The sequence below is a fragment of the Coniosporium apollinis genome (assembly GCF_000281105.1).
Source record: "Coniosporium apollinis CBS 100218 chromosome Unknown supercont1.48, whole genome shotgun sequence".
Classification (NCBI taxonomy): domain Eukaryota; kingdom Fungi; phylum Ascomycota; class Dothideomycetes; genus Coniosporium; species Coniosporium apollinis.
The window spans coordinates 55,123-71,640 of NW_006913310.1; the positions used below are offsets into that span (position 1 = coordinate 55,123).

General features: G+C 53.6%; 5 protein-coding genes across 5 annotated transcripts; 2 read left to right on the top strand and 3 right to left on the bottom strand.

Moving 5' to 3' along the window:
- Positions 1–3,373: 3,373 nt before the first annotated feature.
- W97_08023 (uncharacterized protein) lies at positions 3,374–6,242 on the bottom strand (the record flags this gene model as incomplete). Its single annotated transcript, XM_007785892.1, has 3 exons — positions 3,374–5,266; positions 5,323–5,686; positions 5,761–6,242. The coding sequence occupies 3 exons, from the start codon at positions 6,240–6,242 to the stop codon at positions 3,374–3,376; spliced, it is 2,739 nt and encodes a 912-aa protein (XP_007784082.1).
- Positions 6,243–10,616: 4,374 nt separating this feature from the next.
- On the bottom strand, positions 10,617–11,060 carry W97_08024 (uncharacterized protein; the record flags this gene model as incomplete). Its single annotated transcript, XM_007785893.1, has 2 exons — positions 10,617–10,731; positions 10,861–11,060. The coding sequence occupies 2 exons, from the start codon at positions 11,058–11,060 to the stop codon at positions 10,617–10,619; spliced, it is 315 nt and encodes a 104-aa protein (XP_007784083.1).
- A 265-nt stretch (positions 11,061–11,325) lies between these two features.
- Positions 11,326–11,725, top strand: W97_08025 (uncharacterized protein; the record flags this gene model as incomplete). Its single annotated transcript, XM_007785894.1, has 2 exons — positions 11,326–11,439; positions 11,564–11,725. The coding sequence occupies 2 exons, from the start codon at positions 11,326–11,328 to the stop codon at positions 11,723–11,725; spliced, it is 276 nt and encodes a 91-aa protein (XP_007784084.1).
- A 621-nt stretch (positions 11,726–12,346) lies between these two features.
- Positions 12,347–13,013, top strand: W97_08026 (uncharacterized protein; the record flags this gene model as incomplete). Its single annotated transcript, XM_007785895.1, has 2 exons — positions 12,347–12,834; positions 12,908–13,013. 2 exons carry the CDS (start codon positions 12,347–12,349, stop codon positions 13,011–13,013), a joined length of 594 nt encoding a protein of 197 aa, XP_007784085.1.
- Positions 13,014–14,403: 1,390 nt separating this feature from the next.
- On the bottom strand, positions 14,404–14,934 carry W97_08027 (uncharacterized protein; the record flags this gene model as incomplete). The annotated part of the gene is made up of 1 exon (XM_007785896.1): positions 14,404–14,934. The coding sequence occupies one exon, from the start codon at positions 14,932–14,934 to the stop codon at positions 14,404–14,406; it is 531 nt and encodes a 176-aa protein (XP_007784086.1).
- Between the last annotated feature and the right edge of the window lie 1,584 nt (positions 14,935–16,518).

Consider the following 16,518-nt stretch of genomic DNA (forward strand, 5'->3'; position numbering starts at 1 on the left):
GTGTTGCGGAGGTGGCTTACCAGTGATTGCTATATGTGAGGAGGGATGTATGGCATGTCGAGGAGTTCTTTGCTTGTACTTGCTCTCTCGATTATCCCCCAAGGTGGAGGATGTGCAATCGCTCGTTAGTTCATTCTGTTCATTGCTTTGCTTGTATTATTGCCTGTACGCTAGAACTGCTATAGTAGGCACAACGCAGAAGTGACATAGGACGTGACGTCTCGAGTGCCAGCATTACTCAACCAGGCTGGACAGTAATCTGCAGAAAATCTTCAGAAGCTCAACGCATAGTCTCATGTCTTCATAAGAGAGGTGCTTAGCACTTGTGGTCTAAGAAATGAAGCCGTTAATGTTCGCATCTACAAATCTATATACCAAGTACTACAAAACCACATAAATCCAATGCCCAGTACGCGATATCTCATCATGAAGTGATTTCAGTCTGCCGCCTCAGTCCCTACCGCGCTTTCTTGATAGACACAGCTCATATTCGCAATCTATTGTCTCGGAGCCGCTGGCTGCACATGTGCCCTCTGCGCCATCATAGCGGCCCACGTAGCGGTAATTCTGGCAGCAGACAGCTGACGGAAACGCTGCAGCTGTATAGCTTGTTGCCTGGTATATTCATGTAACATTTTGTGCTTTATTGACAGTATGTTCATCGCGTTTTTGGAGCAATGTAGCTGTAGATATTGTCGCTTGGCGTGTTCGTGTAACATTTTGTGCTTTATGGACATTATGTTCATTGCGTTTCTGAAACGATGTAACTGTAAATATTGTCGCTTGGCGTGTCCGTGCAACATCTTGTGCCTTGTTCCGAGTGTGTTCATCATTTTCCTGGAGATGAGGTTAGTCAGATGGTACGTGACGGAGGGACGGAGCGGTGGAGTGAGACCTACACTAGCTGTTCGATTTTCTTCTGCTTTTGGCTGTGGGTGGTGGAGTCAGTATGATTGTTTGGAGTAGTAGTGGGAATGCAGACTTACGCTAAAGCTTCTGACATCTGCATGCTGATCTGCCTCTCGGAGATTCTGTGGGTAGTTTGGGTAATGAGAGGAGTTGTATTAGTAACCCTGGCGATATAGTTAGTAGATATAAGACGGACTTCTCGAACAACCGCAAGGCTTGTTTTTGACAATCCTTTTCGTCCAACTGTCATCTGTCGCACCGCCGCGTGTTGCGGAGATGGGCCATAAAAGGATTGAACTGGATTTGGAAAGCTGACTTACTTTCTAGGCCTTCCTCGCTTGCGGGCAACTGTGGCTGCCGATGAGGTGGTATTTCTATCAGTTGAAGCCATGTTCGTATTGTTTGAGTAATCTAGTTGAGTGCTCCTCAAGGTGTTTGTAGTGTAGAGTAGTTGGTAGTGAGTAGGCTCTAGTTAATGAAATAGCAGAAGTGATTTCCTTTCAAACCATTAAGAACAGTGATGTTTAGAGGTCTGGAAGAGAAGAGGAAAAAGAGAGGTAGGCATCGCTCTTTTATAGAAGAATAGGTCTATAGTAATAGCTGTGAATTAATATTATATTAATAAGACTAATAATATAATATTAATTGCAGCATTCGGATCTTCTATCATTCCGAAATAATATTAATTAAAGCATCCGGATCTTCCATTATTCCGAAATCACGTGCTTCTACATTGCATCAGCAAATCGTTCGAAATCAGTTCTAGTTCAGAATATTCAAAGGGTTCAAAATAGTCCGAGCAAAAACTCAACTACCAGAAAAGTGATCCTCGATCATCAGAAACTGATAGTTGTTACTGAAACTGACATTCGAAATCGCCCGCGAGATTTCCAGCAGCCACGAAGAAAAACCCCGCACCATCAACACATCCAAAAGGACTTCTTCAACAAAGTTTAGTGCTCAAAAATCTTCGAACACCTAGCTATCAGACCATACAGCTCTCGAATCTCGAAGATTAATATTCGTTAGCAGGGCTAATGTACTCCTTCTCCACAAACTCACCCCGGACCCCTGCCCGAGACCGACAACACGTGACTTTTTCAGGACTCATTGCCTATCAAGCAAAGCGGAACGATTGTGCAGAGATCCTTGCACGAGAAACACCTGGTTCAAATAACAGAAGGTACAGGCAGTCTCATCAGAGCCATCTTAGTCTCCGGGAAGGGAGCCCTTCGGTACGTTCCTGGTTTCAGTCCCCGCAGACCTTGCAGGTGCAGTAGAGGGATGAATACCGAGAGGTGGAGCTCAGAAGCTGCATAGCACGAACTTCACGGTAATCTCGTGTAGTGAGCCCGAGTGGGTACGGGTAACGCATTCCTGCCCGGCCAGATCGCAATGCGCGTTTTGCGCTGGGAATCGGTAGATAGTCTACAGCGGATGGAGATGGGCTGCAGAACGTCATATTGGCCCGTTGTGAGACAGTTAACAACCTCTTCGCAATCTCTTGCGGAGGTAAGATGGAGCGGTTACGCTGGCGAGGGGCCCGGATGAAGGTTGTGGGGTGGTTCCTCCAAGTGATATACTGCGAGTAGGACAGGCATGGTGATTACCAGCAACATGGCAACGCCGGTGACCTGGCAGCCGATCACAGAAGGGGTGGATACGGGGATTAGGTGATAACAAAGCGCCACAATACCAATATCCATATCATAAGTGTAAAGGCTCTCAAATCCGTCTCATGAGCCAGAATTAAATCACCAGCTAGGACTATCTCTAGTCGTCTATGTGTGTACCAGCATGAGCCGCGCTCTCATCGCACAGCTCGAAGGAAGCAAGGAGAATCGTAGGTCTATTAGAAAGAGCGAAACAGGTCTTGCTCCTCAAAAGCCAAGACTGCCCGCTGAAAGCATGACGTTTATCGAAGCCATTGAAGCGCCTGCCTCCATCAATGGCTTGACTGCTGTGCTTGGCGGAGTTGTGGATGTGCATTAGAGAGAGTGAGAAGTGGAGGAATTAAATAGAGCCGAGGTCCCCATGCGCAGTGCGGAAAGAAAGGGACAAAAGGCCACAAAGGGCAAAGGTGTCCAGGGACTGAGAGAAGATCTGGAAAGAAGGAGAGCCATCCAGCCAGAACCCGATCGGGACGCCCAAACGCCGGTCGTGTACTGCCTTGCCCGTATATGGTCTTTGGCAGGATAGAAAGCGGACTGAAGTAAATAAGCCGTGACCCACATGGGGTGGTGAGGGAGAGGAAATCGGCCGCAAGATCCGCCAAGCAACATTACTGAATAACCGTCCTCTACCCGCGTCTATACGACCATCGCCCAACTCGTACTCAAATGGTATCTCGCATCAATCGACCCAACTCATGTCCCACGCAATCGTCGCTCGTAGCGTCCAACGAACCCGCTTCCCTGAACGCCTTCTATATCCCGCGCCTAATCAGTATCTCACTCCTACTATCTCACAAGCTCATCGTCAACCACTCCCACTCCTGCGGTCCGCTGTGACCGCCCGGCGGAACACCCTGCCCCATCGCGCCCATGGGAATCGGGTTCGCAAACTGCGACGGCATGGTAGGCACCGCAGGCTGCATTTGCTTCCCGCGTGCCGGCGCTTTCCCGCTCGTGTCATCCGCGTCCGCCATCTCGATCTGATGACCTCCAGATCGGCTCTGTCTCCGCACCCGTTTTGGCGGCGCAATCGTGACGGTTCGACTAGGCGCTGTGCTTGCGACGGTTGTGACTGTTGGTTTCGGCGGACCGGGAGCAATAGGCACAACACCGGATTTCACGGTTGAGGTTGATCCAGACATGGGAGTGCTGCTTCCGGCGTTGGGCGCACCAGTCGCTGAACCGGCACTTGACTTGGGTGACTCTGAGTCAGTCGGGCCTCTAGCAGATGTCGGCGTCGTTGCCGGAGTCTGCACGATCGAGTTCTTACGCGAGTTCTTTTTTGACGAGCGCGTGGAAGAGCCGCCTCCGGTCGGTACCGTATTGCCGCTACCACGGTTTCGTTTCTTGATGACGTCTGTCTTCAGAGACAGCGGTCGGACAACACCATGAAGCTTTAGGAACAGACCGCAAGCGTTGCAGAGAGGATGGCCCTCGGGATTGCGCCGCCACAGAGGCGTTGTTTGCGTAAAACAGTTAGTGCAAGTGGTAGGGACCCCATTCTGCTCTCCAGTCTTGGTACCGCCAGGTGTTGTAGGACGTGAAGGTGCTGCCGAACCAGCTGTTTCTGGAGGAGAGTTCGGTGACGATTGCGGCCTTTGGTGGATCGCGGATGAATTCGCCAAGGCGGGTGCATTGGGAGTCGAGCTGGTTCTTGGTATCTTTTGTCGTCGCTGATCGTTACCGCGGTTGCGAATGTCGCTCACGGACGCCGCGGACCCGTGAGTGCGACCTAGACTGCCACCACCGTGCCAGTCCTGCGGCGAAGGCACCATCTCGGTTTGCCCGATCGTGACTGTCTTTCGGGGTGGTCCTGCGGGATAGCGTGCCGGTATAGGATTGAACTGATTGGAAAGGTTTATTTCCCACTGGTAGCCACCGGTCAAGTCCATCGCCGGGTCGTCCATTAGCGAGTAATCTGTCTGCATCGGCATAGTCCGATCTGGAAACGATCCTCCTTCATCTTCCTCGTTGTCTGAGTCGGCGCCGAAAGTGAACATATTCTCCTGACGAGAGATTTGCATGCCGGGATACTGAGTGGTCGAGAAGTCCGAGTGCAGCACCTGGCTCGGATCGATGTGACTTGACTGATGGGATGACGGTGCAGAGAAGGGCGCAGGAGGCCCGGATGGTGTGATGGCGCTGAACAAGGTGTCCCCATTGGGGTTGAAGATATACTGAGGTTGCATTGAGGTCGAAAGGTTTGAAGGTTGATGAGATCCATAGCCTTGCATGGGATGTGGCCGTCGTATGTCCATGCCAGTGCGATCGAAATAGATATGCTCGCCTTCCGGTATTGGCTGAGGAGTGGAAACAGTGGACGGATAGGCGGAACCGGGGGATGAATAGTAGTCGGTCGAGTTTAGAGAAGAGGCCATTGACTGCGGGTTGAACATGCTGGAGAAGGTATTCTGGTTCATCATCGGAGAGCCGACCGGCGAGAAGGCAAACTGCTGCTGGAAGGGGCCAGCAGAGCTCATGATCGGATCGTTGTCAATGTTGAAAGTGTCGAGAGCAAAGGGTACTTGCGAAGGGTGCAGAGCTTGGGGTTGATACGCTGGATGAAGGTGGGATTGGTCGAGGCTGTAGTTATTAAGAGCCGCTTCTGAATCAGGATCATTGGGTATCATAATGCTGTTGACAGCTGGAACTTGAGGCGATGTTTCTGCTCGTCTCTTGGGGGGCTGGTTGTGTATGGTAAGCTGACGGCGACACACAGATGGGGTTCGGTCCGACTTACCCTTCTTTCGTCAATGCTTGTCTTGCGCACGTGCCGTTGTACATATCCAAACTCGCTGCCTCTTTGGACCGCAGGTGGTACTGAAGGAGCGGAAGCGCGAAGAAGCAGGTCCTGGTCGTTCATCTGGCTTGATCGCCTTATCGGGATGCCAGGTGCAGTAGCACTGGTGCTAGTCGAATCCGGCTCGTGTGCGGCTGAAGGCGATAGCCCTGCCGGGGATGCTACGGACGATGGAACAATGAAGTCGTCAAGATTCATAGAATCCAAGGATTGCATCGTCGGCGAAGCCTGATGGTCGACGGAGCTTCGCAGTTGCGCGATTCCGCTGGGTGCGCTTGCATGCATCCTACTCCGTCGAGACAGCCTAGGAACAAGTCATGGTAAGCGTCAGCGTCGCAACGTCTAATAATCAGCATCACGTAGTTCGTGGGAACCCACTCTTGTCTCTCGAGCTGCTTCCGCCTCAAGTTCATGGACATCATCCGCCATGTCAGGTTCTCCATGCGCTCCGAGTTCGGTAGCTGCGCCTTCGTCCGACTGAACAGCCTCCATATCTGTGTTCCCAACGGGTCTTTCCGCTGCATTTCCTCTGGGCTTTCAATTTCGGCCAGCCCTCCAGTGTCATCTTTCCAGTCAGGGAAGAAGGACTCCCGCAGGACGCCCTTACGAGCAACGTTGTCCGTGGGCGACAGATCCAGCTTGCTGTCGATTGTGCTGGCGGAAGTGAGCGACTGTATCGCCGAAGACGAGCCTGAGGAAGTTTGGAAGTGGCCGGGAGGGAAGTGAACGTGCCGAGGAGACGAGGACGAGTGAAGGTTTTGGAGGTCTGCAGCTCCGCCAATAGCGGAGCCATTCGAATCTTTGGACAGGCCTGAAGCGTGCAGACCTCCCCCACGCTCCCCATATTGCGCCCCAGACATTGCCGACCGGTGTTGCGCAAGGATGCGGGGAGGAGCGCCCAGTGAGACAAGCAATGGGTCTCAGTAAGTATGCTGCAGTTCGCAGTTGAAGCCCTGCCTTTCTGCTGTTCTGTCCACGAAGGAACGCCCAACGGGGAAGAGCGCGGACTCGAGGGGATCTCTGCTGTGGTTGTGGGCCGTGTGCAGCAAGCGGCGTGACGGAGGTGACTTGGGTCGGGATAATTTCAGAAGTCAGCCCAGCATCTGCCGGCTCGACAGTGCGGCGAGGCTAGCTGTCCTGAGCCTGGTTATTTTGGCGTCGACCTTTTTCTGCGACGCCCTAGGATCGACTGAGGGCCTCCTTGACCAGGTGTCGACGGTGGGCGCTGACGATGCGGGATGGGAGTTCGGTGGAGAGGAGGGGGGGGGGCTTGTGTGTGGTGCGGAAGCGCCGAATCAGCTTCTCAGCTTCGAAGAGCCGACGCAGCCCGGCTAAAAGTGGCGCTTCCACTTCCAAGGGTCTTGACGGCGGACGGGTGCAGGGAATAATGTTAGGTGGGTACGGTAGGTAAGGTAGGTACTCTTAGATTTCTGGTCAATTTCTCGCGCCTGGCCCTGCGTGTTGAGGCGGCGTGTTCAGGACTTTGCAGATGCTGCGGACAGAATGCCGCGCAGCTGCTCCACAACCAACCCGAGAGTTTGCACACGCGAGCAAAGACTGGCCCGCTGCGGCGATCGCAAGTGGTGAAAGGGTGAAAGTAGGGCTTCGGGGGACGTTAGGAAGTACTCGGTAGCTCGAGGCTTTACCGGCTGGCGTCCGTGGCGTCATCTAGCAGCGAGGAAACAAGCGCGGCAGGGCGTGCCGCAGAAAAGGCATGTCGAAATGCACGAAGCCGCGAGGCCTGGTGCTGCAATAGGCCGGCTCGGTGAAGGATCGGTGCAGAGGGGAGTTGGTCTTTGTGGGTTGGAGGCGTCGACTCTCGCCTCGGGGATGTCTCGGATGCTGCTTGAAGATGGAGCAGGAGGTGCAGGATGGAAATGCAGAGTACATTGACCTCTTCTGATAGCTTATGCCAGCGCAAGCACCAACTCTTGTTGATACTGCAAGTCGAGTAACCCGATCTGCCCCATAACGCTTTCGACCGTGCGCTACAGTAGCAAAGGAAGCCAGCGCCGTACTCTAGCGTCGACCTAGCCCGCCGAGCCCGCTCACTGGCAATCTCTATGCGGAGTTGCCCCGCCCATAACGAATCCCAGTCACATGTCGGCGTGTTGGAGGCTGCGGCAGCTGCAAGAACACCACAAACTCTTTCCCGCTTTCATAAATATCTACACAGGTACACTGCGGACATGCGGACTTGCACAAGCCCACACGTCACTTTGAGGACGGCCGCACCGCCGCACCGCCGCAATGCTTCAACGTCCCCTTGGCGGTCAACAACTGGGCCAACCCGCGGCTCGCCTTTCCTTGAGAGAACGCTCCGAAGTTCTCCCTGATGCCCACCGGTTCTTCCGAATACTTCCGACGATCAACTTCCAGACTTCATAACCAGCCTCCCGTTGACCACCTAAAAAGTCAAGCTCAGATGGCTACACGCTCTAAATCATTCACAACAAGTCCAGCAAATGCTGGAGCTTGCACAAGCGCTGCACGTCAACAACAGACGCCCGCCAACAGTTGGACCAAGGCAAGGCCAAAATGAAGGTTGCCACGTCTATTTTGGCCTTCCCTCGGATCGAGAGCTTGCTGATGCCCTGGAGTAATCTTATTCCGCCAGGCTCAACGCGACGACTCCGCTAGTGCCGGCTCACTGAAACGGCGGAGCGGACCATCAAGTCGCACGGATGGCCCGCTCGTCTATCCAAACGATACATCCGCAAGGCGAGACTCCATAACCACGGAACAGACCGCTTAACGAGCCACGCGACCTCTCCCCCAACACCGAAGACGGAAACTCCTCGGGGATCGGAGGGGTGTTCGAAAACACCATGGTGGATCGTCTAGCCACTGGATGATGATAGATCGGTCTCTTCATACCGCCTTGCACTAGAGTATGAGGCACTAGCTGGCTTTGACGCGATGCGGAGCCGCGCTAGCTGTCATCACATGTAAATATCGATATTCAGCCTCAGCCAGTGAATCGATGCTGCAGGAACCTCGCTTGTCCCGCTTGACAGAGACGGACTTATTCTCAACCAGCGGTACAGTCCTTGGAGCGTCCGCTTGCGCCAACGAACGGCGGATGCAGGGTCGTCGTAGTATTTTCTTATTCTCTACAGCCGATATCGGCCGTCTGGGAATCGGGCAATGACTCGCAGCTGTTCCAAGATGCCCAGCAATTGGCTCAGGTACGAGAATGGCGAAAGGAAACTCCTCGCGGCGGCATCATTGAAGAGACTGCACTAGGAAAGCCCGCTCAAACGGACACCAAGGAGATGGAAATTGCATTGAGATGCTATCGTCTGGATCGCGTACAGTGTGCAACAAAGAAAGTCAACTCACAAAATCGTGTCCGCGTGGCGATGAAACCAAGATACTCACGACGTCAGGAAACGCGGATAATATCTATCCCGTCCTAGAAGACTCCCGTCTTCGATGTCTCCCGTCCGATACGATTGTTCCTGCTGTGTAACAAAGTGTAACACAGATATTGGCAGGGGTCGCGCCATGGCGGGGATACTTTCACGTGCAGATCGCGGGCCGACTATTCCTAGGAACAAGATGCACAACTTCACCCCCCACCACGGCGGCTGCTGAAAAATGTTGTCGTTCTTCACCGGGAGCAGGAGAGTCCTCCGGAAGGCTCGCACAAGGATCCGCCTGGTGCAGTCTTGGCTTTGTTCCTTTGCCGGATTTGCGCTAGCAGCAGCCGCGTGGGGGTTGAAACACGGGATCTCCAAGCCACCGCGCTGGGACACGGCAGACGGTGCCATGCAAGTCAGCCCGAGGCAGGCTCAACGCTTCGAGCATGTGTCGGCTGGCGCGTGCGCCGTTGCTTGTGTTCGAGACGGGAGCACCAAGCAACTGCTGTGGATTATCAAGCGACTGGTCGAGCTGATCTCTCGAGAACTCGGTCCGCCGCAACAACGGCTGGTGCACGGAGACCTTGGATGGTGCAATCGCCTGGCCGTTGTGGTGTGATTGAGCGTTGACAGTGAAGCGGTGAAACTTGACACAGCGAGGCCGGACGCTTCCAACAAGCGCTGGAGATGGGTTCCAAGGCCGTTGGTCACTCAGTCCGGCACCACGTAGCTCGAATAGTAAGGCATCCATCCAGCAGGACATATATCGAGAAGCGCGTGTGGCGGCAAGAATGATCCGCGTATCTGGTGGTGACGGTCCGTCTTGCCAATAAGTCGAGCCTGCGAACAACGCACTCACGAGGGTAAAGCAGCTTCATATATACGCTGAGATCTGCACGCTTCCGCAAGGGTGTTTGCGAGCTCAGCTCCTTATCTTGCGTGATGCATCGCTGCAAAGATAGCACAACACGGTACCAATAAGGCACCAAGCTCGGGAAAGGTGGTCGGCAAAGCCTCCGTGATAGTTACACAGTACGTTGCTGCGCTTGGCTATCGTGATCTTGTTCTATACTCCAGTTTTAGGCAGTGATTCCGTCTTATCTGCATGGCAACATCCGCAGCGAATAATGGCTTGCAGGTGCTGCAACCATCTTGGGGACGGAACGTGGCGGACCTGAATGCCGAGCTTGATAACCTCGATGAGTGCTGAAGACGAGGCCTTCACAAGCGGTAAACTCTAGACCAATGAGACTCGTGAACATCCTCCCTTGTACGCAGTACACTAAGGTGAATGAAGGAGACTACATCAGATACAATTTGGCCGTTCTAACCTCAGCAAAATCCCCAATCAAACCCTCCAACAAGCCACGTGACTCTACTCAAGGGACTCGGACATGATGAGAGGATTGTCATAACAGCTGCATTGCATCCGTTCCACGGCTGGGCGCTGGGTTCCCGTGAATGACGACAGCATCATTTCACCAGTGTCTCAAGACGGTACTTAGATCCAGGGACTCTCCCGTCTCCATACGTCGATCTCAGGGCACTGGTCTCTATGCTCGAAATCCGGCCCGCTCTCACCCTCGACCCGTTATCACCCTTCCCGGACATTCTTTCCGTTAAAATAACGTCCAGCGATAGGATAGCAGCCCTGAAATTCTCCTGCGCTGAGGTCGGTGCTAACACTGGAGTCGTAAAAAGTCCACACGCAAGCTAGAGACAACCAGTCAAGCACATTGTCTGAGAGCAGGACATGGCCGGATCCATGCCTTCGAACAGCGTATCACCGGCTCTTCCAACGTTTACTTTCAATTTTGTGACTCAGGCAACTCGTTGCTCGAAGGACGCTTTGAAAACGGCTCGTTGGTAACCTCAAGGACCATTCCGATCTCCTTGCCGGCGGGTGTCGGCCTGCGCACCGGATCCTGCGGCAGTGCTCCCACCACTTACGGTCTCTTCGCCGAGGACTTTGCTTGCGGCCATGAACCTGTCGTCTCGAATTGTCAGCCATTTCTCCAAACTGTGCTATGCCCTACTATGTAACATATGCGCAGATGCTTCCATATCGCATACAGCCAAATGCTCCCAGCGCACCGCAGAAGACAGGTGGACTCACATTCCACCAGCATAGCCCCCTAGCCCGCGCATGCTTTCCGCTTGTACCGCCGTCATACGTAGGAGGTTCTCGAGATCGGAGACATTAGCTGTGAGCTGAGCGAGCTGGGAGTGGAGGTGGGAGAGCTGGCGGGGCTTCTGTGAGGGGAGGGTGCTGAGGCGCGAGGAGGTGCTTGTTTGGGGGCGTGGTTGTTGCGACATGATGGGATTGCGGTAAGCTCGGGATTGTGTTTGGATTGTTGACTCGATCTTCGAGGCTTTGCGTAGGGTCTGGATAGACGTTGTGTCTGGACGGAGTAGAGCGTTAGTAGGGGAGCTCCAGTCGGTTTACCTTCCCGATATAGCATCCCGAAAGAGCGTCCAAGCTCCATGACAACTTCGCCATCAACGGCACGAATACTTCCTCTCCAAACACGTCGACGTCGCAGCGATCGCCTCGAGTTTTCCGTGACAGGATCCGAATAGAATGTCTCAGCAGCAACAGATTCGCCGCTTGGTGATGACCGGCGCCGTCGCAGCCGTCACCGTAACCGGAGCTTGGTATGGAGCCGGACTGAAGACACGCCAGGAGTTCAAGCAGGTAAGCTATTACTGCCTCGTTCTTCTTTCAACCTTGCCACTTCTAGGCCTCCTGGCTCTCCCCATTCTCACCTAATACAATTCTGCTAGGTTAACGGGGTTACTAATCACCCGGTGCGTGACAGGAGAGAAAAGTCGTCCTAGAAGCGTCCCCTGAAGAACGGATATCACAGCTCGAGAATGCGCGCGCGAGACTCGTCACAAGGAGGACCGAGTTGGAGAAGAAGATATCCGAGCTCCAAGCCCGCCGCAACCAGAATACTACGGATACCCGGCCTGGAACTTGAGTTCGCTGTGTTAAGGAGGCTCTTGGGAACCACAGTACTGCCACTCCTATCAAGTTATGTGTTGAAGGCCGCCCGGGAACATTCGGAGCTCTACTAGCCATCAGCGACGCCTACCCACACCACTCGGGACAAGGAAGCGTTTATCAGTACACCGAACGACGGTTGCATCATCAGCACCAGGGAATCGCCCGCAGAGTAGCTTGTTTAGCAGGCACTTTCCAAGCCCTGCGCATCCTACAACCAGAATACAAACTGCTACGTCCACCTGCATACAGATTCTCGAAAAGGAAGCTGAAAGAGAGGGATGTCCATTGTATATTGGGACTGCTCGAGCTTGTTATACGGCGGCAAGAGTCATCTGTGCCAGCCGTATCCCATAGTTTCTTCGCCCGCAAGGAATTCGAACCATAGGGCTGGCTGATGGTTAACTGCTTGCGACAATGGACAGGAGCGTCACGTGGCCGTCACGTGGCTTTATCCTGAAACTCCCGCAACGTCATTCAGGGTCTGCCCCGCCAGACCGTTTACTTTACTCCACAACGCCTGAGAGCTTGAGCTCCGCAAGCTGACCCTAAGCATAGCCAAGCTGCTGCACCTACACATACAGCACATCCAGCCACGATGCCCTCCGCACTCATCCTCATCGCCGACGGCACCGAAGAGATCGAGTTCGTAACCCCCTACGACGTTCTCACACGCGCAGGCATCACAGTCCGCTCCGCAGGCGTGAATCTCAAGAACGAGCAGTTCGCCGTCTGCTCCCGCAACGTCAAGATCCTGCCGGACGCGCCGAGTCTGGACGAGAAGCTGCGAGCCGAAGAGTTCGATGCGCTGATACTACCCGGAGGCGCGCCGGGCGCGAAGGCGTTTTGCGATTCGAAGACTGTGCTACAGTTGTTACGGGATTTCAGGGAGAAGGGGAAGCTGGTGGGGTGTATCTGCGCAGGGACGACGGCGCTGGTGAAAAGTGTAGAGACTGAGGGAGGGGAGAGGAATAAAAGGGTGAAGGTGACGAGCCATCCGAGTGTCAAGGAGGGTATTGTGGGGAAAGGATGGGACTATAGTGAGGAGAGGGTTGTGGTTGATGGGGGAGTTGTTACGAGTAGGGGGTATGTTTCCACCTCACCGCTCGGAGAGAGTGCACTTAATGCGTAGGTCACTGACACGGTTGATTATCTTCAGGCCTGGCACTGCTATGCTTTTCGCGCTGACTATCGTGGAACAACTTTGTGGGAAGGAGAAGAGGGAGGAGATAACGGGTCCGATGATCTGTGCGGAAACATTGTAGCTGGACAATGTGTCAAGAAATATGCAGCTTCAAAATGGACTATGGAGTATGATGGCCACCGCTATTCGTATAGTCATACAGAAGCTATCGACCAGGACGCATCCATCCGGTGCGGCTTACGAGTACATGCACGTCACAGCATTCAAGTTCATATGAGATAAAGTCACGATAATCAGACTATCATTTTTTAAAGTAGCTGGCACTCACCGGAAGCGCAGGAACTCTACACCCTACTGCAGTCAAAACAACTGAAGACTCTGAGAAGGAAACACACAATCGAACAACAACTGCCAGCAGCTGCCTCGCACCACCCCACCCGATCCAGCGAATGCGCTAAGCTCTCCTTCTAAGCCCCCCATCTTCTTCAAGATACGGCACCACAAGCCTCCTCTCGTACGGGCACTACGCCGCGACAGGCGCAAACATCAAAGCACTCACTACCTCAAGGGTCCAATACCACATACCCTTCTCCTTGGGCTTCCGAACATCTCCACCTACGGGGACACGATCCATCTGCATGTAGTCCTCCGCGAGGACCGCCTCGTACTCTTGAGGCAGTGGGTTTGTTGTCCTAGTACTGGCCTCGCAGCCATGTGTTCGACGCTGTGCTTGGACACTGCCGACAATGCCTTTGTCAGGTGCGTGGCTCCCGGGTTCCGGCCGATTGAACTCTGAGTTTCCTGCTCCGGGAGACGGAAATTTGGAAGGAGAGTGGCTTTACAGCGCCGTCCGGTAATGCCCATGGAGAACACGATCACTTTCACAAGTAGAGTATTTTTGAGTCCCTCTCAGTGCAAACAGTACGATATTCACCGTGGTCGGTATACGAGAACGAATACCAGGCCGCTATTTTGATTGAAGATGCTGCCGGCGTCCTGTTTCATTCTATCTTGCCCGAACACGGATTTCTGGTTGGTATGGCTTGCCTTTCAGGGGGAGTCAATCCTAGCCGGCGGAATTTTCGCTCATACATGCAACGATTGATATAAGTCTGATGTGGTGATGCGACAATCACAGCCGGCCGATCTTGCGCAATGCTCTTGTATAGAGCATACTGCTGTGGACCATTAACGGTGAATCATGCGCCTCCGGGAGCTTCGGGAGAAAGCCAATAGTAAGGGTACCTTGTTCCAACCATGAAGGAGTGAACAACAGATGTAGGAGTAACCCCCGATCTTGATTTTTATGAGCTGGCGATGAGTGTACAAGAAGCGTAGCTGAGAAAACGACCATTTCAAGTTCAACCACTCAAGAAACCATGCAATTCATTCCAAAGCCCAAGGCGGCCATCCCGAACAACATGTCAAACCCTTGGAAAGACAGTTGACCACCTAGAAATCTCCGGAGCAGCATCCCAAACAGCCTTCTCTCGCTGCACTCAAAGCCTTGCTCATGCTGGTGTTGGTGACTGAGGTGGTGTGTATGACGGAGGGCCGTTGAATTCGATGATTGTGACAACCACTTGGGTGGCATCCGTATTACGGGCATCCACAATCCTTGCAGGAGCCGGCCGAGTAGGAGGCGTGTAAGCTGGCGGCGCGATATAAGGAGGCGGCGCCGTGTCTTGCCTCGCTATCCCCGACCCCGGAAGCGGCTCAGGACCACTGCGTGCAAGGTCGACTAGCCGTGTGCCACGGTCTTCGCCGTTCTCCGAACGGGATCTGCGGCTACCGAAGTATTCGCGTAAGGCGCCTCCATAGTGAGGCAACATCGTGCGCGCAAAGCCGAAACCCCCCTCGCTAGGGTAGTGGTCACTCCCCGCAGCGACTCTATCCCACCAATAATTCCGCAGGATGCCGAGTGCGTAGCCCAGCACCAGTATTCCCACGATTGCTGCGAGGATAACAAAACCTGAGGCGTACTCAAGAGCGGACGCGTCGGTCTGGCTGACTTCTTCGATTGTAGCCCGCACGAGGAGCATGGTAGGGTTGATTGGTACCATTCTTGAGTCGCGGAGATCGGATGGAATTGCGAGTTCAGAGATCGGACGAGATTGCTGGGTAGAGCCGTTCTTTGATGATGTTGATCGAGAGCTTGCTGACAAAAGCTGGTAGTTCCGGAGCGTTGAATGAGGCAGGAGATCTTGACGGTGATTTCGAAATACCCAAAGTGCTTTTGACCGAGAAGCGCAATGTGCTGAGGGGGAAGTGTCGAGCGACATGCACGGCGTTTTATTGTTCTTTTCTGGTGTATGTTCACGACTCTCGCGTATGTTCACCTCGCAGGTGAGGCAGTGCAATGGCAGCACTGATAGGCCTATAAGCGACCATCAGCATAGTGAGAGCAGCTGTGACCGTAGAACTAGCCACCATGTTGCCATTTACTAGACGGCAGCTGTTGCAAGCTTGGAAGGATTCAGTGAATCAGCGTACACAACACATATGTCAGCAAGGTTGAATCACAACAAAAACATTATGGGACAGGAGGGTGTCAGGGCAGAACCCCCGTTTCATACTTTTTGGTCTGCTGCTTACCAGAAGCGGAGCTGTGGAGGAGTACTTCCGCAGATGGACCACCAAACTTATCCAAAGAACCGCCCGATCTATCCAGATAACCACCCCGAATATTCAAGAACAACAACGAGAAGTTAGACTTACCGCCAATTAGACCCAGCCCCTGCGCCGAGAAAGATCAAATCCACCACCCAGAGAGCAAACCTCTCGTATGACCTGCTGGCATCTCACCCGAACTGTTTCCCTGCCACTTGCGGGTGTTGGCATTGGGAGAAAGCGTTTGATGCAGTGTTGGTGCCTAGCGTAGGGACGCTCAAGAAGGGAAAGCCTCGGAGTTTAGTGAATCACCATCAGCGAACTTGATACGACCGGGCCTTGTGGGCCTCGGGTGAGCGAGATGTGCGTACGGTGAAGAATCGTGTGGTGAAGTATCGTCCGGTGGAGGCTCGTCCAATGGAAGGCTCTCAGTTACCCGTTGTTCCTCAGTAGCCCGTGGTTTCTCAGAGACTTGGTGTTCCTCAGGCCCGCTATTCTGACGCCGAGCGAGCCTTTGGGCGTGGTCAGCCCGGCTTTCCTTAGCCGCGCTGTCTCCCGTAGCGCATTTCCAGACGACTGCACCTACCCAGCCTAGCATGCCAATGGCGACGATGACTCCGAGGACGATGCCTCCTAGCGCCCATTTTGAGAGTCCACGTCCAGAAGTGGCTTGTTCCTGGGTAGCCTGTCGGACGAAAACGCTGCCGTGATGAAGCATCATCGTCGAAGTGGAGGTGGCGATATTTGGGACGATCATGTCCGCAGGACTCAAATATGAGAGAATAAGTGTTGAGTAGTAAAGTCCGGAGGAGATCGATTTTCAAGTCGATCGGGTTTCGGCTTCGCCGATATCTGGAGTGTTTTGGAAGAAGTTTGAAGATTCCTAAGAAATTTAAAAATCTCAAGTGTTTCCCGAACGCAAGGGAAGCTGGTTGATGCAATGATGCCTCAGTACAGAGGGGAGTACATGTCGTTTTATACACCCCTCCTAGCGCACTTTCGCCCCCTTCCTGCCA